The sequence below is a fragment of the Nansenia antarctica genome (assembly GCF_963989245.1).
Source record: "Nansenia antarctica genome assembly, chromosome: 6".
Taxonomy (NCBI): Eukaryota; Metazoa; Chordata; class Actinopteri; order Argentiniformes; family Microstomatidae; genus Nansenia; species Nansenia antarctica.
The window spans coordinates 41,987,528-42,015,441 of NC_137676.1; the positions used below are offsets into that span (position 1 = coordinate 41,987,528).

At 42.3% G+C, this 27,914-nt stretch overlaps 1 protein-coding gene across 1 annotated transcript; it reads left to right on the forward strand.

Moving 5' to 3' along the window:
* Positions 1–53: 53 nt before the first annotated feature.
* Positions 54–27,106, forward strand: atp9a (ATPase phospholipid transporting 9A; the record flags this gene model as incomplete). Its single annotated transcript, XM_080533825.1, has 28 exons — positions 54–121; positions 2,066–2,210; positions 3,524–3,637; positions 3,882–3,990; positions 5,362–5,420; positions 6,406–6,457; positions 7,598–7,692; positions 8,045–8,125; positions 8,256–8,331; positions 8,858–8,934; positions 9,108–9,268; positions 9,514–9,656; positions 10,623–10,735; positions 12,322–12,531; positions 15,198–15,359; positions 16,098–16,190; positions 16,298–16,381; positions 17,457–17,627; positions 17,926–18,024; positions 19,299–19,388; positions 20,908–21,052; positions 21,293–21,357; positions 21,920–22,075; positions 22,735–22,799; positions 23,210–23,318; positions 23,498–23,555; positions 24,679–24,882; positions 26,970–27,106. 28 exons carry the CDS (start codon positions 54–56, stop codon positions 27,104–27,106), a joined length of 3,141 nt encoding a protein of 1,046 aa, XP_080389951.1.
* Between the last annotated feature and the right edge of the window lie 808 nt (positions 27,107–27,914).

Sequence of the window (27,914 nt, forward strand, 5' to 3'; positions counted from 1 at the left end):
AGACAGACAGCGGGGCGGATTTCGCCGAGCGTCAACGGGGGCTGCCTGCAGGAATGACGGACAATATTCCTTTACAACCAGTGAGACACAAAAAAAGACACGACAATAAAAACAGGAATGGGTAAGAAAGAACACTATGGGCGTTGAATAGAATGTAAATGTAATGACTGAGAACGATTCATTTAGGCGGAGTGAGAGGCTGTTGTTATTTCGCTTGTCCGCTACTAACGAATGAATGTAATTGTTTACAATAGCGCGGAACTGTAGCTGACATTATATATAACGTTCATAATCATACAGAATATGCGTATTGTAACCCTATTTTGTAAAACAAGTGATTGACGGGCAAGGCTAGGGAAATACATGTGTAATAGAATGTGTGTAGTTCATTGTCTCACCTCAGAGAGAGAGAGGGAGGACATCCTTGTTCCGGGTGCTGGCGGTGATGGTGAAATATTAAGTGTCCATGCCAAATATTTATTTGTGTAGGCTATAGCCTGGGATTGGGACATGGGACGACCAAAACCAAATTATTATTATTATATTATATTATATTATTACCAAACGGAATGATGTGTGTCATTGCGTCGAGCCAGCACAGGGCAGGCCTCGGAAGGATATCCAGGAGCGCTTGTTTACAATAAACGACAGCAAGCTGTGTGCGGTACACTGATGATGTAACTAGTTAATGACACATGCATTCATCATATCTCCTTACGTGAAATGGAATGGAAATAACCTTCATAAAAGTGTATTTATGATGGTGAAAGCTTAAAATACTGTAACACACCCATGAATACACATGCTATATTATGATCCACCTGTCATTTGTCGAGCCCTCCTCCTCTCCTCGGACAGTAGGCTGGTAGATACAGTGGATGGATGGTGCTTTAAGAAGGATTTCAGTTTTTGTATTGAAATAGATTTTAATCAATTTAAAGATTATTTGTGTCTGGATATTTCCCAAGTGAATACAGTGGGCGGATAGCCTACAAGCTAGGCTATCTTGATTCAAAATATAATGGACACATATAAGCCTAGGCTAGTCATTTTTTTTCTTCTTCTTCTATTCAGTCAGATTATTATGTTATAAAAATGAATCAATTAGACATGCATGCTTTCTCCAAACTCTAGGACAGAGGGAACTTTTGATAAGTCGTGTCTCTGGCATACGGTTAACTAACTTGATTATGTTGCATACCTAGGGCATGCCAAGAAGGGCTGCATTCATCTACTACTGCAAGCAGTCCAAATTTGAGCACATCTCAGTGTATTTGGAATTAAGCATGATATTGTGAAATGATTACCTTCTGGTGATGATGATAATAAATAATAAATATGTATAAATATGTATAAGAAATAAGAATATGACATTTGATGATGCATAGGCCTGAGTAGGCGAGATGTTCTTGCATAGAATGTGTCTTTCAGCTTTCACCCAGAAGTGAGGCACGATGTCAGAAGACACTGAAGGACAGTTTCACTGTGTACTAGATGCCTTCACATCCAACATATGAAATGTTAAAAAAAAGTACCAGGAAGGCCATTGTGGCACAAAACCATATCAGATCAAGTCACCTGGCCACTTTGCTAAGATCAAGTGGAATGCTTTGTTTGAGGAGGGTGGGTCAAACCAGCCGGTAGCAAATAAAGCCAATATTTACTGAGTAAGGCCTTAACCTTTCTCATCTCTATAGTTACTGATGGTTGACCTACTCTTGACTGGGGCCATGTAGCCTGGATACGCAACATGATTTCAGATTCTGGTGGTATTTCAGTGAGAACACAACATGGAGTAATGGTTTGCATTGCTGTCTTATCTCAGGAGCTGCTGCTGCAGTCAATTATTGCTCTTGACTGAAGCCATGTAGGCAGGATTTATTTGTATCTTATTCCTGTAGTTTATTTGAGTAGGGACAGATACAATCAAAACTGCCACAATGAAGTCAGTCAGATACATTGCACCATAACACTTTAGCCAGTTCATTTCCAACATAGGAAATATGTATTATTGTGTTATTCAAGTGAGAGGAGAACACTAATGGTGTGCATTGCTGTTCCTCAGCTGCTGCCCTTGGTCAAGGTGCTGCGGGATGGGGGATTTCCGGCCCCGCACCGTGTGGCTGGGTCACCCAGAGAAGCGGGAGCAGAGGTACCCCAGGAACGTTATTAACAACCAGAAGTACAACCTCTTCACTTTCCTCCCTGGGGTGAGTGAACCTTCAACAGTTCACAACAGTTCAACTCGTTCACAAAAAGCTTGGGGACCCTGCATTTTGTTGTTGTTGTTGTTGTTGTTTTTGACTCACAAGATGGACATTTATCATGGTCTACACCTCTTGGTTAGCTATCCCTGCAATAGCCTGTATCTCATATTTTCTTATTTTTTCTATACCTGTGTTTGTTAGTGTGCCTTTTATTAACACTCTCTTGTTCTTCAGTGCCATAGAAAGGATTGGCTAAGGAGCATTCTAAGGATTTTCCTAACCTCATTTTCATATTAATTTGTTTTTTAGACATTTGCTCAGTCTTAAAGTCGTGTTCCTTTTTTGTATATGAAGTCACACATTAAAAGTAGCCCAGATTTGTTTTGAAAAGGCCTCACCCTTTTGCATTGCAAATAGGGATGCTTCTGTAATTAATTTAGATAATTAAGAACTTATTTTCAGTCAAAGCCCCAAAAACGGCCTAATATATTATTTTTGATGGTTGTGTCCTTTGCTGTGAATTGTCAACAGTAGGGGAAATAAATATAATACAGCAGCGATGAGAGTACACAAGCCTTCCCTTTGTAGTAATCTTACACATTGGTGGTAATGAAATCCAGCTAAGATGTAGTATGACTGTTACATCTATACTTGCCTGTGGGTGAAGCAGGGAAATCAAATGTTTTACTGAGCTGAGTCATATCAGTGTGTAACATGTATATATACAATATAAAGTATATGTTATGTGTGTGTGGAGATGAATTAGGAAATACCCAATTTGATATCTTAACATTTATTGTTAATTAGTTTGATATATTATCTTAGTTGATATATGTGTCCCCATATTCACCATGATCAGTTCATGGTTTCGGTTTCAGTAAAACACCTCTACTTTACACGGTTTCACCTCTACACCTCTACGCTCCCTTTCGCCATCAAGTCTGCCCCCACTCTGGACTCCTTTAGAGCCAAGTTAAAAACCCACCTCTTTGTCAATGATGTTCCCTAAGTCTACTCCCTATTTGTTGTAAATTGTATCCCTTGAGTTGTTTGTTTAAGTAGTCTGTGTCTGTTTGCTTTCTGTGTTCCTTGTCCTTGTCCTTGTCTTTATCTGTTCCTTTACCCGGGCTGCGCCCCGGGCCGATGTAAAAGTTGGATGGGGGGCGCATTATAAATAAAATTAACATTAACATTAACATTACTTATTACAGTAGCATGACATCCTACGCATAGAGCCTATATACCTATTATACAAATTCACCATTGTGAAGACAAAGTCCCTGCTGACTCTGTGTTGTACTGTTTTGTGTTCTCAGGTGCTGTTCAACCAGTTCAAGTACTTCTTCAACTTGTACTTTCTGCTCCTAGCCTGCTCCCAGTTTGTCAATGAGCTCAGGCTAGGTGCCCTGTACACCTACTGGGTTCCTTTGGTAAGCAGCATGTGTCAAAGTAATGTAACATACTAGTACATAGTATACATAGTTAATACTCATATAGAGTTGAGACCGAGGTGACTTGCTTTCAAGAGAGAAATACATCTAAATATCCTCACTATGGTAACAAATTGGCTAATTCAAAAAACTTTACATGACCCACAACAACTCATTTGAGAAAGATAAGATTACCTGTTATAACTGTTAACCATGGAGGATTGTTTTATTTGTTGTCTACCAGGGAATTGTTTTAATCATTACCATCATGAGAGAAGCAGTCGAAGAGATAAGATGTTTTCTGCGGGACAAAGAAGTGAATTCACAGATCTATAGCAAGCTTTCAACAAGAGGTGAGTTTTTTTGGGTTTTGTAAAGAAATATTTGTCTAGCAGCTGGGAAACTACTGTATAATTACTATGAATTCATATGAAACACAATTTGCATTTGATCCGTTTTACAGATTGTCCTGTTTAAGCTGAAAATGGTCTGGATGTGGAGTGATGGTTAATTCAAAGCAGAGATGTAAAAGTGTACATATTAGGGGTTTGGGATAAAGTGCTACCAGCAATAAAAACCTGGATACCTCTTGTGGTTTTCATCACTTTCATCCTTTGATGTGGCAGCTTGTTTTACCCATAAACACAATGAATGGTTGCTTCCATGATAGTGGCCCCAGTGTCTTACTGCATGGGGGGAGAGACCCAGGGGCACAAGGCGCCGGTAGATTCAGAATCCATGCCTGTAGATCTTTCTGTATTGTTCTGGTCAATGCAAGTCATTTGTCAAGAACACAAACATCATATTGCTTATTCATTTTACATTGAGGTTTACCATCTACCCAGCAATTTGTTTGGTAAAATAGCAGGATAGATCATTTATATAATTCATATGTTGTTTTTTTCTCTCACAGATATTGTATATAGGTAGTAACGGTGTAGGGAAGCGTAAGTCTTTATTTTGTCTGCTTTGGATGTAATCAGATTGGGATGTAATGTTTTTGAAGTCCCATGAACTTAAAGTATATCAATATTAATGTGCTTTAATGCCTTACATATGCAAAAGGCAGGGGTCACAGCAAAGGGTAGGGGTCAGTGACCCCCCCTCCAAACAATTTTGACCGTTCATTCCAAATGGAATGAGAGAAAAGGCTCAGCTCCCCCAACATTCTTGCAGATCTGCACGGAGCATTTACTTTTTCTAATGTAGTGGAAGGACATGTCTGACAACAGTACACCATTTGGTTTGTAACTGTGAGGATACACTTAGACATAAGTAATGAAATGAATAGTGTTCAGTATTAGCATGAGACCCGGGGAGGATATGAAGAGTTGGGTTTTTACTGTGTCTTTGAATGACATTAATGGTAGCAGGATGTCTCTCCGCCATAAATTCTGTCAGATCCATGTGAACGTTTATGTGGATTTTTTCTTGTTTGTGTATTCCTGTCGTATTCCTCTTCTTAAAAAGAGAAATATAATGTCCATATGATAAGGCATAACTGAGTTCCATATCTTTAGTTTTGTTTTTCTTTATCTACACTCCAGCCATATTTCCTTATTAATATAACAAAACATCACATTTTGAGTCTTAATGTTTCATGCTATAATAGTAGCAGTACATGGTTATATATAAATTATTGTGTACAAGCTAGAGTTATTTTGGGTGATCTGTCTGAAAAATTACTATTGAATATTAATTGCGGTTTCGATTTGATCTCTTAGGCACTGTGAAGGTGAAAAGCAGTGGGATTCAAGTCGGAGACCTTATAATTGTGGAAAAGGTTTGTATCAGGTCATAGATGTTGCCTGAACTGCATCGATGAATAGGCTCACTACTTAACAGGATCGTCAAGTTTCTATTTAAATGACAAAGAATAATGAGTGGCTTGTTAATCTCCTGTGCTAGGCTGGTGACTGATGTGAAAGGAGTTAGTAAAGATTTTGTAATCTTGTGATCAATGCTGAGCTTCAGTCTGTCAAACTCAAACTGACACAAACTTTAAATGCTCTTAATTGGATCACAAAACCGAAATGAAGCAAACAGTTATGTAATGATACCAACTGAAATGCCACTCTGTTAACAGTATGTTGTTCTTAAAGTTATCTAGGTAATTCTTCAAATAGACTTTCCACCCTAGTTAGCAGTTGCTTATTGCTATCTTTTTTATTGCTCTTTTGCTCCTCTTGTAGACAGAGTGAATTCTCTGAGTTTTTCTTCATGAAATATGATCAGTGAGTCCTGTCTGCAGTTACCAACTAAGAAGTTCTTTCTGAATTGCTCTGTTCAACACAGCTGAAGGATAGGTCACACATGTTGCTCTGCACATTTCCATGACTATTGATAGATTAAAATTTTCTTGAATTCAGAATTCTCATCTTTTTAATTTCATCATCTTCTGAAATTAGATGAATCTTTCATGAATCTTTAAGTGCTTATGAAACCATTAACCACTTAGAAATATCCATGCCCAGCTCAATGTTTTGAAGTGTGACAAGATGAATAGCATTGGGAATTCATCTTCCAATAACTCTGACCAGGTCCCATAGTAGAGAGACTGGGTCAAACAGAGTGTGAAGCGCCGTTAGGGTTCCATTTAAAGTCAGGCAGGATGATTTGCTGGAGGGCTTACAATGTTGACTAGCTTGATGCAGGTAATTCGGCACATTAAAGCAAAAGTAGTCTGACTTCTACAGTTAGAGAAGGTGGAGGGGGCAGGAATCAGGATGCAGTTGAAGTCATGTTTTTCTTTCTGTCTTTCTCTGTAGAACCAACGTGTTCCTGCTGACATGATCTTTTTAAGGACCTCTGAAAGAAATGGTAAACATCTGCTGGTCATTCATCCAGATCTCCACAACAAGACTGGTATAGGGGGGGAAATGATGTTTAAACAGGCGGCGAGGTGCAAGGATTAGCCCTGAGCCTAGACAGGAAGTGGAACAATGTCTAAATTGTAATTGGGTCCAGTAGTAGGCTATCGTTCAAACTATGGTCACCGGTCACTGAATTTCCATTTAGTATATGTGTAAGGGTGATGACGAGTGTGGTAGCCAGAAGAAGCATGGATCCAGATTCCCATTTTTGTTGTTTAAATCACAAGTTGAAAGACATCATCAAGACATGCAAAACTGAGTATAGAAAGAAAATATAAAATGCAAAGAGAAAACCGGAGATACAAAGATAGAGATCTGAATAAACAAATGTGGAATTTAACAAGATTTGTTAAAGTGATGACTCAAGACTATGCAAAACAACTACCTCTGCAACATGCTTGTTGATTACATCTATAGGGCACATTTGGAGTGCCATAGTATCTGAATATAGTATCTCAATTTTGAGTAGTAACTAACTAGATACATGCTGGGCTTAGCTTTCCTGTGGGGGGAAAAAAAACAACAGCTTTGTTTTACTGGAAAGAGTGATTGGTTATCTATGTTACACATGGAGGCCATTAGGTCAATTATGAAGAGCCTATAGGTCCAGGATTCTGAGCGGACTGGGCTCCAGGCAGGATGACGCAAGCATGCCAGGGGGGAAGGGCCAGGGCCAGGGTTGGTGGATGTCTCTCTGCCCCTGCCCCTGGTTGATCCCCCAGAGTTAGTAATTAGTAGTAACTATTAGTAATAAGCGCATGTTTAAACTTTTCAGATGCTTGTAAGCAGTGTAATTGTAAGTAATAGCTCATTGGCCTTCAATTCATCGGCCTTCATATCAATTCCTATGTTATGTGGGAAAAAAAAGACTTGTTTGTGGTTTTGAGTTGAATCTAAGTAAGTAAGGCAGTTTGAGGCATTTGTGAAAGTAATATATTAACAAATTAAAACATTATCAGAGATAGAGAATATAAATGAATAGGCCTAAAGCTCTCCCAAAATGTAAAAGCCTATCCAGTGGCGCCCCCTAGAGGTGAATGTGTATCCATTCTAGATCAGCTGGTCATGTTCTCCTCTCTCCTCCCAGGCTCCTGTTTCCTGCGTACGGACCAGCTGGACGGAGAGACGGACTGGAAACTACGCCTCCCAGTGGCCTGCACCCAGAGACTGCCTACTGCTGCGGTAAGTCACCAGATGGCTGAGTGTCACTGTAAAACATACAGAAGGCAGAACTGCACCGTCAGCGCAGGGACCATACTGAGGACACTTACTTCCTGTGTCCATTAAGGGCAGTACACAGTTTGATGAGCCAAGGTGAATACAGTAATGCTGCATCTCCTCTTTATCTGCTTGTGTGACCATAATCAATCCATCAACTGCCCTCCACTGTATTTTTTCCGTCTTCAATACAGGTCATTTTCCGAATTTGTAGACTTTTTGATAATTATGACATCCTGACCTAAACATTGATTCACATGAATCTGATTCTGATTCTATCCGTTGTTATTATCTCATGTTATGATTGCTCCCCCAGGACCTTCTCCAGATCAGATCATACGTGTATGCGGAGGAACCAAACATCGACATCCACAATTTTATTGGAACATTCACCAGGGTGAGTGTTTACCGGTACCATTCTCTCTCACATAACAATAACTGGGGAACTTTGATGCAAGACTATCCTCTCCTGCTTTCTCAGTTTCTCTCTTACTCTGTGGCTCTATGTTCTGCCCTATATCCTGTAGGAGGACGGGGACCCTCCAGTCAATGAGAGTCTCAGTATTGAGAATACCCTGTGGGCCAGCACTGTCATCGCCTCTGGTAAACACCAACTCACCCAGTGGTGGGCTTTCTCCACTCAAGCAGCTAATAACCAGGAAGTAACCAGTAACTGGCCCCACTCCTCCTCCCCTCCCCCCACACGCACACGCACACACACACAATCACACACGCACACACACACACACACACACACACACACGCACGCCCCTCCCCCTACAGAGCAGCAATGAAGCATTACTTCCTCCACTGTTGATGTACTGATGACTTGTCCTCCGTCCCACACACAGGTGCAATCAGACCATGTAGACAAAGTTCAGGGTCAGTTAACCATAAGAAACAAGTACATCTTCCCTAAAGGAAAAGAGACTGCATAGAGATTCCGTAGTTCAATGTGCAACATGTGGTAGTCATTTAACCAATTGGATATTGGGTTATTTATTTCTAAATAAATCCGGTCATATTAATAAAAGTCCATTAAGCTGCTGCTATAGTATGATGCGGTTGATGGTTAGAGACGGGTCTCAGTTTAAATGTCTCAGTTGACCTGTATTTTCTCTCACTGTAGGCACTGTTGTGGGAGTAGTGATCTACACAGGCAAGGAGCTCCGCAGTGTTATGAACACCTCCAACCCCAGGCACAAGGTACATCAGTATTAGCCACAGATACAAAGATTAAGCAAGTGCTACATACAGGCATGCACATATTAATGTTACTTCAGGTGAATTTCTGTTTACATTTATGCCATGATTATGTCAATCTGTGTTGAGAGTGTTTTGTAGGAGCTTTACTTTCACATGTTTTGTCTGTCTTGTAGGTGGGTTTGTTTGACCTGGAAGTGAACTGTTTGACAAAGATCCTCTTTGTGGCGCTAGTGGTGGTGTCTCTGGTCATGGTGGCCCTCCAACACTTCGCCGGACGTTGGTACCTCCAGATCTTCCGCTTTCTTCTTCTCTTCTCCAACATCGTTCCCATCAGGTGGGAATTGAATACATTGTCTGTCTCATTGAGTCAACTGAATTCATTTGTCAAATTCAATGTAAAGTGAACTTTTCAAGTGGATTGAGTAGGTTTTCGAGTGGATCTTACCGAAATTAAAATGTAGTATCCCATGTTCTTCTCACCTGACGCTTGCGTATAAGATGGTCAATTTAATACCATTGCTGTCCAAAAATAATTTGGAGTCTTATTTCTGTGGCGCTATGTGTGAACTTTGCGGGCAGTTTGCGAGTCAACCTGGATATGGGCAAGATGGTTTTCAGCTGGATGATCAGGAGAGACTCTAAGATCCCTGGGACTGTGGTCAGAGCCAGCACCATACCTGAGCAACTGGGCCGCATCTCCTACCTGCTGACTGACAAGACAGGTGAGAGGCAGCTGCAGTCAGGTGTATGAATGGGATTCAAGAGTCAGAGCTGAGAGTGCCCCAATGAACTGTGAATGTATACAATAACTTGTAAGAGGCGACAGTTTAAGAATGAAAGAATCCCAGTTATCTAGGACAATGAAAATGTGCATCAAACTGCTAATAGAAAAGATTGGGACAAAATGTATGATGCCAATGCTTGTAGGTTGCTCTAATGGTCGGAAGAAGGAGGGAACCCATCTTGTATGGAGTAGTGTGAGAGATGATAGTGTTGAAGATTTGCTAAGGTTGCAGCCACTAGGACTGTGCTAGGTCTAGCCTGTCCCTGGGGTTTTGGGCTGTGTGCTACTCTCAGAGACATGCTACTTATTGGATGCTTAAATCAAAAAGAGCCTGAAGGCTATCGTCTCCACACAGCACAGCTGAACACCTTTAGCAGAGCCGTCCTCAGTAACTGGGCTTCCACTCCCATTTACAATTTTTAATTTACAACCCTCGGAACCAGTAAAATGATCAGCCATTTTCCCATCCAGAGCGTGATACGGGGGATGGGGTCTTAGGGTCAGAGGTCACTCTAATGTATGTGCAGGGCCTCCCAGGTCATGGAAATACTACTGAAATACTGCTGAGAAAGACTTTTAAAGTGGGTGCGTGGCACTTATTGACATGGAAATGGTGTTTGGTTGATAAAGCTACTATCCTTTACTTGTAATGTGTACCCATAACTTCCTGTTTAAGCCTATGGATATACTCTGGGCCTTTTTTTTTTTTTTTTTTTTACTGTAGGGCATTGTTTTGACAACATTCATTATTGTTTCATTAAATGTTTTGAACTAAGATGGTTAAATGTTGTGACAAAATATTTGATTAATTGATCCTATACCATTATGGACTTGCATTATGTTAATATGTTAACAGTTCAACAGTAAAAAAAAAAAAAAAAAAGTGGTTTGTTGTTTCCTCCAGGGACTCTGACCCAGAATGAGATGGTGTTCCGACGCCTCCATCTTGGAACTGTGGCGTATGGGATGGACTCTATGGATGAGGTGCAGAGCCATGTGTTCAGTGCCTACACACAGGTAAGGAATAGTTTCAAGTTTCAAGTTTATAAAGTTAGATCTTATTATACAAGTATAAGAGAGTAAGATTCTTAGGCTTCAGTTCCTCGACATTGCAGCAACAGGAGAAATAAAGTGTCGGTAGTTATAAAGACAAATAAGGCAATCAGTTTAGACATCAGTTCATGCAACTCTTCCCCAGCTCTTTGCTGCAAATGAGAATATATATATACATATTGTGTTAATACCAATCAATCATCACCTGAAAGCCACAGCCTATTTGAGTATTGTTGCTGACTATGTGAATCCCTTCATGGACACAATGTGCCCATCTTCTAATAGCTACTTCCAGCATGATAATGCACCATATCACAAAGTAAAAATCATCTTAAACTGGTTTCATGAATTTGACAATGAATTCAGTGTTCTTCAGTGGCGTACCCTGTCACCGGTTCTCAATCCAATAGAACACTTTTGGAATGTGGTAGAACGGGAGATTCACAGCTTGAAAGTGCATCTGAAAAATCTGTAGGAATTGCATGAGGCAATCATGTCATCATGGACCAGAATCAAAGGAATGTTTCCAAAATCTTGTGGAATCAATGCCACAAAGAATCAAGGCTGTTTTGAGACCAAAGGGAGGCCCTACTCAGTATTAGTATACACATAATAAAGTGCTCAGTGAGTGTAAGTAAACATGTTCCTCTCTGTATCATTCATAGAGACAGCAGGACTTACAATTGCTGCGGGAAAACCAACAGAAAACTCAGTCACAAGCATTGTTGTAGAAACATATCAGTTTGTGATTATTGTAGGGTTGAATGCTTCCCGACCTCAAATGACTCCCTTTGTCCCTTTGACACCAGAGGTTAGTGGAGCAGGAAACAGGATTACTCACCAGCCCAGCACTGACTGGACTCGTTAATGACGCCACCATTAACCCCTAGGAACCACAGAGGCTAAGAATAGCACTGCCAAGATGCACAAGCTAATTGCTCATATTTCTTCTTCACACATCTGGTTATGTTTACGTTATCAGTGGAGGCTGGTGGAGGTAGAAATCAGAGGACGAGCTCATTGTAATGCAAACACACCTGTTTCATACCATTCCTCATTTCATTCCATGCATTACAATAAGCCTGTCTTCCGATTTCTACCTCAACCAGACTCCACTAGTCTTCATGCCCCTCTCTGTCTCTATGCTCTCTCGTCTGATTAGCGGTGCAACGCACATACATATCAAGTGTAATAACGTTGCCATGGTTTTAAGGCAGCATTCAGGTAGATCTCTTTCCTTCCCACATGTAGAATTATCGCAAATATTTGGTGAGAAAACTAGGATTGCTTGATAAGGAAGGACAACGTTGTTTGAGCTGTTTATTTTTTATTTTTTAGGGCCGGTTTCACAGACAAGGCTTAAGCCTAGTCCTAGACTAAAAAACATCTTCAATGGAGATTTTACATTGAAAGTGTGATTTAGTCCAGGACTAGGCTTAAGCCTTGTCTCTGAAACCGGCCCTCACAAGGAAAACCTTGACAAGAGAATGACGCTCCTAAACATTTTCAGCAGTGTTCTTTTCTTTTTCCTCCTCCTACCCTCCTGGCAGCCTGCCCACGACCTCCCGACCTCCAGAGCTCCGGCGGCCACTAAAGTACGAAAGACCATCAGCAGCCGTGTGCACGAGGCAGTGAAGGCCATCGCCCTGGTGCACAACGTGACGCCCGCGTACGAGTCCAACGGCGTGACGGACCAGGCCGAGGCGGAGCAGCACTATGAGGACACATGCAGGGTGTACCAGGCCGCCTCCCCTGACGAGGTAGATAGCTAGCTACACCACCGTCACCACGCACCCCTGTGGGCAGTGGGACACGGTTGGAGTTGGGGTCCACTGATCGCTCACGTCCCATCAATACAGGAAATAGTAGTCCTATGGAGACCTTTTTTTCAATTCAATAGGTAGGAAATGGAATGAAATAGATCCCAAACTCTGTAGTGTACGCACAATAGACCAACATGTTTCAAAAGTTTAAAAAAGAATTGAGAGTTCTTGGTTTTGTCGTTCTTCTTATTGGTGTCTTCCCTGTCTTCTGCCTTTGAAGTGAACCTTGAAAAGACAAATGGCATTCCGCATGCATGTGCGTGATCAGTATGATTCCTTTGAACTTCATGAAGGGGCCTGTGAAAGTTCACTTGATCCATTTCCCACAGTGTAAATACAGATTTCCTTAATGTCCTCCTCCCCAGCCCAATGGACGTATCCCCCCTCCCAATCTCTATCTGTCAATAATAGATATTTGATCTGGTCTCCAGCTGTTTCTTTATGGTGATTTGTATTCATGTGGTGTAAGCATTTTATGGCATGATTATGTTACTGAAATTCCTGTTCCATGAAAATGATTACAGGTAGTTAACAATGTCTGTGTCAAAAGCTTCACCTAGATATGTTTCTATTTCCGCCCTTGATTGAATGTCTCTGCTACAGTGTAATAGGTATATTCCATCCTCTTGATATGATCTAGGCTCAAAATTCAGTTGACTTTCTTATGGCTGCTCGGTACTCAGGAAGTCTAAATATAGCTATGGTCTTGTCTGCTCGTGTCAGTGGTCAGGATGCCAGTGACAGTTGGATGCATGGTTTGTAGTATGAGAGACCATTATTCTCTAACTTGTTTGTTCTTGGGAATGTGATACCAGACACCAGATTGAAGTTTGTATACAACAGATAAGCATAGCCAGGCTTTTTGTGTTTCCAGCAAATCAAATGAAGAGTGCTGGTTGTTGTGTGCGGTGTGCGGTGAAGCGTTCTATTTGCTCAGTTATGTTATTAGTTATCACCTTATCTCCCTGTCTATGCTACTTTTTGATTTTCAAAATGGGATATAGGCTAATAGCTCTATCTAACGGAAAGTCAAGGTAGTGTCATGTAGCCTATTTCCAGAGTGATCCATCTAAACAGGAATGTTGCCATCTTAAACTGCCACCTCTTAAATCATGTCTCTTTAAACAAATCGACCCAGATGGGGCCTTGACTCAAGCCATTTGTAAGCAGCAGATCCAGCTCATCTATAAACGTTCGACCCTAGACATTCCCGTTGCTGTTGCGGGTTGTGGGCCGATTCACTGAATGCCTCAGAAGTGAATCTGCCCAGACTATGACTAAGGCGAGGGAGGAGGTGGCTCCTGTCCAACCTGGATGACAAACACACAGAGTAGTCACACCGCTGCTGACTTTCTGTTTGGCTTGACAACAAGGATAGCTGGCCACAGCCCATACATATCTGGGATTCAGGTTGTTTAGTGACTAGTCTTATCCAAACATAGTCACAAGTCAAATATTAGCCTAAAGAAGTGGTACTTCTTAACTAAAACTGCCTTGTTTTGTGACTGAAGCATGGTGTGTGTTGTCCTAGTCATGTTGTGGAAGATTGTGAAAATTGATCAACTGACTATTAATGCTATATTCATACTTTCAATTAATAATATGATATATTGGATACTGATTATTTGACCTTTATACATGTAGATATATATGTATAGCAAACTTCTGACTGGAGACTCATGTTGACTTTATCTGGCTACTGTTGTTGCAATGACACATTCCTGAGCATGTAGGGGTGAAAGGTTACCTATGATTTGTATATGGAAAGGTGAAAAGTTCCATCTGGTTTAAAGATTGAGAGGTGAAAAATTGGGAACAAGGAGGTGATTTGGGAATAAAAAGGCTCCCTACAGAGGACATCTCTGAATGTTTCTCTGCCCTGTGTGTCGTGTGTACTGAGTACGGTATCTCTCTCTGTGCATATGATTTTGGTGTATTGAAATGTTTCTGACAACTTTAAACAGAATTAACTTAGAATAAGAATATGTACTGTGCTAGATTGTGACTAACCATAAGAACCCACGTTTGGAGGGTTTTTCCTCCACAATGTCTCTGCTGTCCAACTGGTCCAACTTAACAATACATTAATGGACGTCATCATCTGTGTTGCCTTATCCTTATGTGCCTTTCAAAAGAGACCAGGAAAGATGGCTGTGTCTTGTATAGCAAGACTTTTTAAAATATTATCTCCCTAGTTTTTCAATCAATAGCCTAAAGTGCTGAAAATGCTTTGGTCATCGATTTGTACCGAATTAGAAATGTGCACTTCAAGCTGTGCTCTTCAATGTGATATTTCCTATCATATTCTGTTCTGTTAAGCTATGTCGTTTCTTTGGTAGACAGGTGCATCATTGATGAGAAAGGTGAAGGTGTACCGTTAGAATTCTTGTTTACATAGTCTGTTGTATCAGTCTACTCTTCTATTCCATCTCTTACCAGTACAGATGCAAATGAAACAGTTCCAAAGCAATATATGTGGTTAAATGAATACAATTCTACAGTAGATGTGATATGAGAACAATACATTTCCATGCTGGTTTAGAGCTCTATATCTATAACCACCTATTGACCATTGCGTCTCCCTCCCTGCTGTGCTTTGCTAGGTGTCGCTGGTGCAGTGGACTGAGAGTGTTGGACTGACCCTGGTGGGGAGGGACCAGTCCTCCATGCAGCTGAGGACTCCTAGTGGACAGATCCTGAACTTCACCATCCTGCAGATATTCCCCTTCACCTACGAGAGCAAGAGGATGGGCATCATAGTTCGAGTAAGTGCTGAGAGATTCAGAATATGGTTTGGATGTTATCGAGGTATGATTTACACTCTCATTTTCACAGGAGTTGTGATCAATCTTGAAATTACTGTGGATGAGGTTTTGTATGGAGATGTTTGCGTGATTGCAAATCAACTGTTATTAACGACCAACCGTGCATCATACAGCAGCCGACAGAGAAAACTAGGATAAACATAAAATATTCAACGTCCAACATCTAAGAGTTATCTGAGAAAGACTTAACCCTGCTATGAACTGTGTGACTAAGCCTCCACGCATGCACCGATGACTAACTATTGTTGTTGGCTTGGCTAGACCTGGTAGACCTCTGCTTCAGGAAGCCTGGGACTCACTCTTGGCTTCCTCAAGATAATATTTTCAAACACTTTTGAGATCCCCAGTGAATACCAAAATAAGTTTCCCTTTCTAGGCAACAGACCATGATGAATTGCATATTGCACCTTTACCCGAGGTCCCCAGGTTTACTTAGCACTATTGTGGCCACTTTATTACTTTATCAATGCAGGGTTACCTTTTTTACTTACTTACGTTACTTATTATTATTGCGTTTTGTATCTGAATGCTGCAATGTCAATATTGATGAACCAAAGCCAAAGTATTTTACTCTTGTGTACTTACAGTAAGATGTAATAAAAACAAAAGCGAAAAACCTTATAGACTTAACATTCCGATGTATTACATCAATTATTAATGTGAACATTTCTTTTCCAGGATGAGTCTACAGGAGAGATAACATTTTACATGAAAGGTGCGGATGTGGTCATGGCAGGCATCGTCCAGTACAACGACTGGCTGGAAGAAGAGGTACGAGTATTGGTATGTGTATGAGTTTGTACGTTTGAACTGCCTGACGTTAACGTTTTGGTGTTGTGTCTCTCTCTCTCTCTCTCTCTCTCTCCCCTCTCTATCAGTGTGGAAACATGGCCAGGGAAGGCCTGAGAGTCCTGGTGGTCTCCAAGAAATCTATGACCGAGGAACAGTACCAGGACTTTGAGGTGAGCAGCCCTCCATTGTGTGTAGCTGTCATCATGTTCATCCATGGAGGCCTGAGACCGTGTCGGAACCAACGCCAACAGGAAGACAGGGTCGTTTAGACTGAGAATGACTCCTGAGTAAACCACCTTGAGATTTCAGTGGGTGTTCCATATCCGTTTGGCATCTCACTGGTGAGGGAAAGAACAGGAGGGGCCCATGTGTGCCAGAGACTGGCGCCACTGGCAACCATGTTGGCTGGAGTGAGTATCTGAAGAACATCCACTCTGCATCAGGGGAGGCTGGTGGTGGTAGAAATCGGAGGACAGGCTTATTGTACATTTTGACGTTTGAAAGCAGATGGGTTGACTCTTGGTTCTTTTTTTACCGCTGATAAGCAATATTTGGATAGCTTTAGGCTGTGTTTTGTCCATCTATTTACTATATTATCTTGTGCCACACCACTATCTTTATGAGCCCAATGCCTGAACGATAAGAACAAAATGCTAACAATTTTGTATTCTCTTAACAATACACACACTGTCGAGGTGTTGTCACACTCAGATGTCATCCATATCTTCTCACCTGCCAAGAACAACAAATACAAAAGCTACATTGTTTCCACAGATACTTTTATTGTTATTAAATGTCAAAGTGTGTTGTCTGGTGCTTGGATTGTCCCCATACACATACACACACATACACACACACACACAGACACACACTGTCTCTCCCTATGCAGCCCCAGGCCCATTACTAGAGTGTGTAATTGTGCGAGCGGGTGGGCGTGGATGGGGGTGAGTCACTAGCTCAGTGAGTCATATAGTTTGTGTTCCTGTGTGAGTCACTCAGATTGTTTTTGCTTTATCTCACTAAATTGCCCTCTGAGCTGGAGACGGGCGTTTGCCTGCTGATCACTGCTGTTATGGCTCTAAACATAACAAAAACATGTATTTCAGGATTGTGTGCATTGCTTGGATACAGTTATTTGCATATATAGCATGTGTGCGACCATCTCGTTCTACTACTATTGGTAAATCCAGTGTTACCGGATACATACCCAACATACATTACTATCCTCCTGTTCCCTGTCCCCAGGCCCGGTATGTCCAAGCCAAGCTGAGTGTCCATGACCGTTCTCTGAAAGTGGCTACAGTGATTGAGAGTCTGGAGATGGAGATGGAGCTGCTGTGTCTGACAGGGGTGGAGGACCAGCTCCAGGCTGACGTCCGGCCCACACTGGAGATCCTTCGCAATGCAGGCATTAAGGTCAGGCCAGGGCAATGCAGGCATTAAGGTCAGGCCAGGGCAATGCAGGCATTACGGTCAGGCCAGGGCAATGCAGGCATTAAGGTCAGGCCACGGCAAAAACATTGACATACAGCATACACTCCTGTACTCATACTGTATGTAGAAGGTGTAACGATATAGCACTGATTCCCTACCTAGGTTTTTATTCAATATCTGGCAGATGCAACAACATGTTTGTTTGTCTTTTCCATTTCTACAATATGTAAGCGTGGTGAACAGGGTAAACAGTAAATAGTGCTGTCTGATTTCTATCCAGGTGTGGATGCTGACGGGAGACAAACTTGAAACAGCCACCTGCACTGCCAAGAACGCCCACCTGGTCACCCGCAACCAGGACATCCACATCTTTAGATCTGTGAGTGAAACAAGCAGGAGAACCCTTTCCTCTTCAACCACAGAGGGACGGTTGACAGGACACAGATGAGGCCAAGCCCTAGATTAAATGGAGATTCTTCTCTGGTTTTTAATATCAGAGTAGGTAGTGTGTCCTGGGTTCAGGAAACTGGCTCCTCAATGTTACATGTTGGGTGTGAATCAGAATAAACAGGCTTAGCATAAAGGGGTCATCCCAAGGTCAAGGGGGCATGGACAGTTTCCAGCCTCTGCTGCCCTCTTGGACGTTTCTTTTTTTTTTATGTAGTCCCAGAAACATGCCTCTACGGCCGGATCCACAGGCCAATAAATCACCTCCCACCATATGGAGCATCCAAGTTGGTGTCAACCCAGAGGCAGGCACTGTGAACCAGAGGAGAGCCCAGCTGAACCACTCCCTCAGGGAACACAAACAGGGGCTCACTTCCTAATTTGTTTTGCAGGTTTCTCTAAACTAAACTGCACAATTGCTTTGATAGTCCCCTTGGCTTGGAGTGGACTTCCCTTTTGGCCTTTTGCCAGAGTAAAAAGGAGAGCTTGCCATAGGGAAGGTTACAACTTGCGCACAAGCGTGGTTACTGGAAGAGGATAACAATGGCTGGCACGGCTTGAAAACAGCCCTCTGCATGTCCCGGTGGGTAGGGAGCTGTGTTGAGTGGACCTATAGCACGGGCATCTGGAGGGGTTTCCTGGTGGACACACATTGCATGGTCTGGATTGACGTCCAAGAAGTCAATAGCAGAATTATAGCTATACCAGACCATGATATTGGTTGACAGATTGATGCCTGCCGGTTCAAATCCGCATTTTTTGCATTTTGAGTCCATATTTGAGTTTGACACAGTTGAAAGCAGGAAATATGAGCTGTTATATTTAGTGTTTATAACTTTAGCTTCAGTCTTATATCAGCATGAGCATAATAACTAGTTCATTCTTCGTTAGAAGTCGTTGTCAATGGAAGCCCACAAAATGAGCCATGGTTCTTCAGCTGCATTTTCTCATCCTTATGGTTTTTCAATTTCCTTTGAAGTGTGAAGTCACGTTTAACTGTCAATGACTGTGGCTTGAATGCATAGACACTCACTGGAGGTTGACAGTTGTTCAGTTATTCTAGCCCTGATGTGGATGACAGTTGCAATAAGAGGAGCGGCTACCGCTGCTGTGGGTTAGATATCTATCTATATGCCTCTGTGACCACCCTGGCAGTGAAACTGTGTGTGTGTGTGTGTGTGTGTGTGTATGTTTGTGTGGCCGTAGGTGACAACGCGAGGAGAGGCCCACCTTGAGCTCAACGCCTTCAGGAGGAAACACGACTGTGCTCTGGTGATATCAGGAGACTCACTGGAGGTAATCTCTCTCTCTCTCTCTCTCTCTCTCTCTCTCTCTCTCTCTGTCTCTCTCTCTCTCTCTCTGTCTCTCTCTCTCTCTCTCTCTCTCTCTCTCTCTCTCTCTCTCTCTCTCTCTCTCTCTCTCTCCGGCCACTTAACGTCTGTGTAAACCACGGTAATGCGGTTGTTTCTTAGTGGTATCTGTGGTGTTCAGAAGTGACAAACCTTGGTAAGAGTCTAAGGGCTAAATTATACCGCAAACGTCAACCTCGCGTTACCTCAGCGGCGTGTGTGAGATTAATTTAGGCGCCCATGTTAACGGGTTAGAGCAGCCACACAGCCCGTGTGAGAAGCGCTGGCTCCTACAACTTCCTCGCTAGAGAGTCAGAGTCTCACCTATGTATATATATATTATATATCCGCGTGCCTCCAACCTGAAAATGATCTTACCAGCAACATAGACTATACAGTAGATTCAATGTCTACATCTGTAAATATGTATATACAGTTTTTAAATCGCACACTTCCGCTATCTGTTTCAAAGCAGAAACCCCAACGTACACTATAATTATATTATGTTAATAAGTTAAAAGAACATCAGATGAAGAGTAGTATTTTTCCAGTGATTTCTCCCTCTCTCTCCGTGTTCGGTAGTTCGGTATTCTCTTGCCACGGAAACAGATACAGTATATTTCCATCTTGCTTATGTTGCGATCAAAGTCGCGCAAAATGACATGTCGTTGGCACGATTGAGAAATATTAAAACCAATAACATGTGGAAATGCTCATGCTCTTAATGATTTGTCTACGACTCTTTCTCTCGTTCTCTCTCTCTCTCTCACTCACACACACACACACACACACACACACACACACACACACACATACACACACATTTCGAATTGCTCATTAAGGATGGATGACATCAGAGACTGAACCCAGAACAATTTATAATGAAGTGAAATTAAACATTATATTATTGATGGCCATTATCAAAGGCAAACTCTATGTACAACAATAGGGCTGGCTGTAGCAGCTCTGCAGTAGCTGCGTTACATAAAAAATAAATAGATAATACTTCGTCCTAGACAGTCTGTTTTCTACATGATCAACATGCAGTTTAAACAATTAAACAAATGTCTTGACTGCGTTCTGCAGATAAACGTTTCACTTTTCAAATCGCTCATTAAGGATGGATGACAGTAGACTGAACCCAGAACAATTTATAATGAAGTGAAATTAACCATTATATTATTGACGGCCATTATCGAAGGCAAACTCAATGTACAAAGATAGGGCTGACAGTAGCAGCTCCGCAGTTAGAGCCGTAACAGAAACGCGGGCAGTAGGGAAGACGCGACAAAAAGTCCAGCAAAAGTTCCGCCACGCACACGTGCTGCTGAGGTAACGTTGCTGGTGAGTTTTCAGCGTAACCTTAATAGGCTACTGAGTCAGTGATAAAGATGCATAAGCCACACTGTTCCTAAGACGTGTGGTCGATCACCTTCTCCCCCTCTCCTCTTGGTTTTGTGTTGCAGGTGTGTCTGAAGTTCTATGAGTATGAGTTCATGGAGCTGGCCTGCCAGTGTCCAGCGGTGGTGTGCTGTCGCTGTGCGCCCACACAGAAGGCTCAAATAGTCCGGCTGCTGCAGGAGCGCACAGGCAAACTCACCTGTGCTGTAGGTGAGAAACACACACACACACACACACAGGTACACTCACCTGTGCTTTAGGTGAGAAACACACACACACATAAATTCAATTATGTTACATTCACGATAGAGTTAAAATGGATGAATATTGCATCTCAGTCCACACACACACACACACACACACACACACACACACACACATAGGGTCTCTATGGTGAGTCACAGTCACATTTGTGCTCCTGACACTTCCATTGCTGTTGTTTTCTCTTAGGGGACGGAGGAAACGATGTCAGCATGATCCAGGAAGCGGACTGTGGCGTGGGAGTGGAGGGCAAAGTAAGAACGTCTCGCCCTCATCCCACCACTGCGCTCACTGCTGTCGCCTGGTGTTTCCTGTCGCGATGGGGCCATCTGCTATAGAAAGGAGCATCACTTATATCAAAGGACACTTGTCCTTGTTCACAGATGATTCCTCTCTGTCCCTACGACAGCATGTCAAGTGTGTTGAGGAAGTGAAGGCGACAGAATGGTATCGTCATCCTATAGTGATGACTTGAGATGTCGACAGCTCCTGTCCATACAGAGTTCTTTCCTCATGTACAGCCTGTGCCTCTGACCCTTACTCTGACCCACTATGGACCATAACCACCCCCCCATGCACTCAGTATGGAATACATATTGACTTAATGGTGGGAGACACTGTATTTATTCACTCAATAGGCAGCTTGGCATTTCCATTTTCAGCTCATCGCTTTTTAATATGGTGGCTTTGCCTCTGAGCATTTTGGATCCACCATTTGTTTTATAAACACTCGTAAAAAAAAAAGTGTTATTTTAGTGACCAATGACCTTCGCTAACCATTCTCTTTTTTTCCCCCCACCATCATGTCTTTGACAGGAAGGGAAGCAGGCGTCGTTGGCTGCCGACTTCTCTGTGACTCAGTTCAAACACTTGGGCCGACTCCTCATGGTCCACGGGCGGAACAGCTACAAGAGGTCTGCCGGCCTCAGCCAGTTTGTCATCCACAGGAGTCTCTGCATCAGCACCATGCAGGTACCTGCAGGCAGGGTCCGCCAGGGGACCCAGGGCTGGTGCAACCTAACTGGAAATCGAACCTTGGTCTCACTAGCTAAGCTAAAGCCTAGGTATCAGCTCAGGGAGCCAATGCAAGTGTTCTGATCTCAGGAAAGGCTAGTCATTGAGGCAGTGGTTCCAAACCAGCACCTAGGGGGATAGTCCTGTTAGGGCCAGCCAGTGGGGGAACCAAAGCCAGGCTACCCAGGGTGTGGTGGGGCAGAGTGGGGTAGTCAGTGAGTCAGAGTAGGGGGTTCTGAAGCTCCTCTGGGTTGGGGTTCGTGGGTAAGCCCTAGTGGGTAAGTATGTGACTCATTGGCTTATAGACTTACACACTGGTTGGCTGAGGAGGACCTACTCTACTCCTACACATGTCTCACATTAAACCTGCCCACAACCGCAGCTGTGATTAAACCTGGCCGGGCCAACACTGCCAGATTCTCCCATACACGTAGTAGTAGAATGAGACTGATATTAGTCAGTGTGGTATATTAGGTACTGTAAAAGAAATCTGCAGATCGTTTCGAGGGAAGTGATGTGGAGTGACTTATGTGCTGTGGTATAACAGTGCACTCAGCATTAATATGAGGTGAAGAACCAGAGTTCTAAATGATGACTCATCTCTCTTCCCCCGTCAGGCTGTTTTCTCCTCCGTCTTCTATTTCGCCTCTGTCCCCCTCTACCAAGGATTCCTCATTATTGGGTGAGCTGGGCTCTTTCTGGAAAGTTGTGACTTGTCTGGATGGCATTTGAACTATGTGGTTGCCATGTTTCTTTGACATTTGATATGTGTTGAAGTATTGTTGCATGGCTTTAATGTAGAAACATTGAAAACTGAAATGACTTCAAGCCTGCTGAGTCATCGAATGGCCCTTTTGCTCAGTGGCACTGCAGTGGAGTCTCTGGGAATTGATCGTACATGAAGTTTTAACTGTAAAGAAAAACTCCCATACATCTGGAGACAATGAGATCGTGCTATTATCCTGTCCTGTTTAATTTTCACTATTTTTGGGGTTGTTTTATGTTGACTTCTACTGTCTCCAATTATCACTGATATAAATAATGGACCCATTTAGCTAATTCATTTTCTATTATTTATGAATATTTCTATAGCTACTCCACCATCTACACCATGTTCCCCGTGTTCTCCCTCGTGTTGGATAAAGATGTCAAGTCAGAAGTGGCCATGCTTTACCCAGAACTATACAAGGATCTCCTGAAGGTAACATTTTGTCTTCTTTGGCTGAGTATTGTCCTTTCCATTTCTTAACTACTCCTCCACGACCTCCAGAGTAGTATATACATAAACACATTTGCTTCAAACGATGTATGTATGTGCAGTTTCCATTCAAACTCATTGTGGGTGTGTAATAATAGTTATTCTTCTCATTCCTTCCTCAGGGTCGACCTCTGTCTTTCAAGACATTTCTGATATGGGTCCTAATAAGCATCTACCAAGGTAAGGAGCTTTATCACAATGTAACATGAACGGAATGACATTAGATGGCTCAATGTCTGACTACAGTGTTGTAGTATTTTTGTGTGTTTTTGTTGTTGAGGACAACAACTAATCCCTTCGGCCACTCTCACTGAGATAGAAAATGCTCTGTGGTGTGCAACCACCCAGCCCACCCACTTTCTTCTTAATTACCAGTGGTGGTTAAATACCAGTTTATTTCATCTGTGGTGGTGGTGGATAAAGGTAAATAACCCATGGTGGTTTTCCAACATGGACCATTTGTATTGAGAAGGCGTTGCCGCCAGGCATCCAAAGCTAGCTTCACCCCTAAACCTTTGTCTAACATTCACTCCCCACCTCTCCCTGTCATAACATCGTTTGTTTGGCAGAATATTCCAGTTTATAGAGGATCCTTTCCAATCCTTTATACTTTGCAATTGAGTGGGCCTGGTTTCTGTGTTTTAGGCCGTTGATGGGTTGTTAAGCATTGGTTCCATTACAGCTTAAGGTTTTCCATGTAGGCAATGTTTGAAAAAATAAAAAAGTCTCCTAATATTTAATGTTTGATGTGAATATAGTACAATGTTGTATTGAGTAGCCATATAACTATAATGCGTCCCAGGTCAGACCTGTTGGTATCATTTACATTCTCAATCCCAGGAAGCATTTGTGTCCTGTTTTAAAGGTCACAATAACAATCTACGAGAGGCGATGGGAAAAGTGTCAAAAATTATGGAAAAGTGAAAAACCCGTCTTCCTCTTCCTTTCGGGGGGGAAACCCTGCATGAAAGCCGGACACAGATCCCCTTACATTTTCAATCTGAAAGATATAGATCTATGTATTGCTTCTGTGTAGCGTTTCTTTATTGTGTTGAAATCCTTGGCCAAATTTGGCTTATGAAAGTAAGCAAAGTGTTCCATAACAAAATAACCATTACCATGGTTCAGGTTGAGTGTTATGATTGCGTATTTGGTTGCATGTGATCTTTATTAAACCTTTATTTATTCAGGGTGTGTCCAGGAGCTGATGTTTAAGTGTTAAAGGTTGTCTGTTAACAGATAAAACACCATTGTTGGTTGCTCACAATTGCTCTTGACATTGTGCTGTCTCTGTGCTCCTCAGGCAGTATCATCATGTACGGGGCTCTTTTGCTGTTTGAGTCAGAGTTTGTCCACATCGTGGCCATCTCCTTCACCTCCCTCATCCTCACTGAGCTTCTGATGGTGGCCTTGACCATCCAGACATGGCACTGGCTCATGATCGTAGCTGAGCTCCTCAGCCTGGCCTGCTATATCGCGTCGCTGGTCTTCCTGCACGAGTTCATAGGTGGGTGAACACACACACACACACACACACACACGCACGCACACACGTACACATTGCTGGCATTTTTATTTCCATTGCCAAGAATTCTGTGTTTTGGATACGGATGGGCAAAATAATGCATCCACATTTGTACCCTCTGATAGATTGATAGTATTGGGCTTTCCCTGCCCTTGGAATTGTGCGTCAGCATGCAGTGATGACCGGGTCCTGTCCATTCATACTATGCCTCTGGTGTCCAGTTAGCCCTGCCTGAGCCTGGAATGTACTGTCATTACGAAGGCTAAAGGTGAACACAGTGACAAATAGTCCAGGAGCCTCTTAGCCAGAGGCATGCTAGAGTATATCGGAGGAAATGCCAAGGCCTGATGTTAGTTTCCTGCTCCGGCTACCTACCGCACACTGCCAAGGTTCCCTTGTTTATGCAGAAACCCCCACATCCAGAAAACCACCTCTGCCCATATTAATCTTTTTATTATAGTTGACGAAAATGTTATGGGGCAATGGTACACCGTTGGTCCAATTTAGAGAGAGACAGATACATGTACTGTACATTACATAGACAGTACAGTACAGTACATAGTCAGATACATGTACAATACATTACATAGTTGGGATATAGGATATAGTATACTGTACAGTGAACCGTATAGAGATTCTCCGCTTTTATTTGATAGTATTTGTGTACATATTCCACCTTCTCACTGTTTGGCCCTAAAAAACTATATTTTAACCCTATGGCAGTATGTTTTGGGTCATTGTGTTACTGTATGATGTAGCGCCATCAAATGAATTTGAAGGCATTTGCTTGCGCTCGAGCAGACAATATGTTTCTGTACACTTCAGAATACATTCTGCTGCTGCCGTCAGTTTCAATAATAAATGAAGACAAGTTAGCAAGTTCTATTGGCATGCCCAAACCTAACACCCCCTGCACCATGTTTCACAGATGCGGTATGTTGTAAATCTTGGGCAGATTCTTTTTCCTCCAAACTATCCTCTTGCAGTCACAAAGGTATTCATGTTATCTGCCTTTTTCCAGACAACTGCAGGATTTTTAGGTACCTATTAGTAAACTGTAACCTGACCATCCTTGTTGAAGATAACTAGTGTTTTGCACCTTGCAGGGACAGTTGTTTTGGGGTTTTTCTTAATTATGCTGAGCATTCTTCAGTCAACCACTGTGGAAGTCTGCCTTGAACTACCATTAGGCTGTTTGCGATTGCTGAGCTCACCAGTGCTTTATTTTTTAATTTTTTTGTATGATGTTCCAAACTGTTGATTTTGGCAAGCCTAAAGGCCCTTGCACACCAATGCGTTTTTTACGTGCGTTTTTTACGTCCGTTAAAAAAATAAATTAGAACTCATGTTGTGTCAACCACGCTTGCACACCAATCCGTAACATTCGTCCGTCAAAAAAAAAAATGCAACAGGTTCGATTTTCTGCGACTTTCGCGTCCGTCAAAAGCCTTTTGAGAGTTGTTATTGACCACTCCGCCATGGTATAGACTGGGACACACCGTCAAATTAGAACTGCAGGACAGTTGGATTAATGTTTACAGAATTACATGTCTCAAGTATTATCTCGGCGGTTAGTCGAGTGAAAGAAAACAACATACAGATGATAATTCACACATATAGCTTGGCTATGTTTCTGATAGCATTCTTCATATATCTCCAACAGCCAATGTGTTGTCCAGCTATGGATAGTTTCCAACTAACAATTAGAATAAAGCTCATATTGAGTGGTGTGACACATGCAACAGTCACACAGTTTTTCCAACTTTATTTTGGGGCTTTATGTGGGGTGTGGAGTTCCATTTTCAGCCTGCAACCTGGAACACTGAGCATGATGACCCTTCACTCTATGGTCTGAAGTGCCCTTTTGTATATGTTGTTTTCTCTCTCTGAGAGGGGACCCAGTTTTAACAAAAGTGACTCCAGGGTAGACTATACAATCAATATGAAATATAGCTGCTGGTTGGATGTTTTTATTTCAGATATTCAACATTATTTACATTGTATATAGCCCTATGCTGTTGAAATGAAACTGTTTGAATGAACGCTCCATCCTTCCCCCTGTGTTCCAGATGTGTACTTCATCGCCACGTTGTCGTTCCTGTGGAAGGTGACTGTCATCACCCTGGTGAGCTGCCTGCCACTCTACATCCTCAAGTACCTGCGGAGACGTTTCTCCCCGCCCAACTACTCCAAGCTCACCTCCTAGTGAGCCAGGAGAGGCCACTGTCACCACCGGCCATGCCCCATGCCTCAGTCCTGCTTCTGAGCACAGGGAGAGCTCTCTGCTTGCGCCCTCCCTCTCTCTCTGTCGTCTAACAGAGCTTGCGCTTTGACCAGGGAACTTAACGGTTGCCTACCCTTCCCCTTTAATTCATTCTTAAAGGTTCATGTGGAAGAGACATTGTGGGGGGGATGTTTGTTTTGAGAAGAGAGGGGTTTTCTATATAAGGTCTATGAATCGATGTCCTTTGTTCCATGTGTTCGATGTGAAGCTGATGAGAAGATGGTTTTTATTAGTGGTTGGATTGGATTGATTGATTGATCATTGGTTGAGAATACTGTAAACTAAAGCTTTAGGGCTGTGTTTGATCAGGGTTACAGACATAGAAGCGTGTGATTCACAACAGGAATGTGAATAGTGGACTAATAGAGGACAATCTGTGCCTCTTTGTCATGTACTGAATGAGTCATTAGCAGTTGAGGAAATTATAGGAATCACGCAGGTCTTGTATCTTAACATTAGGCCTAGACCTCTATCAAGTCTGATTTGAGAAATCCTGTGCTTGACAGTCTGGAATGCAAATCGTATAATAGTTACGTTTTTAGGGCTTTACGAAACACATTTATTGACGGTACTAGTGGTAATTACATTGTGAAATAAACTGGAATCTTTTTATATTTTCACATTTTCTTTAATTTTTACAATTGCATAGTTAATTTACAGATTGCAAATCCTTACTTTTAAAAGCAAATGGTTCTAAGACTGGTATTGGGAATAGCATTTCTACAGCACT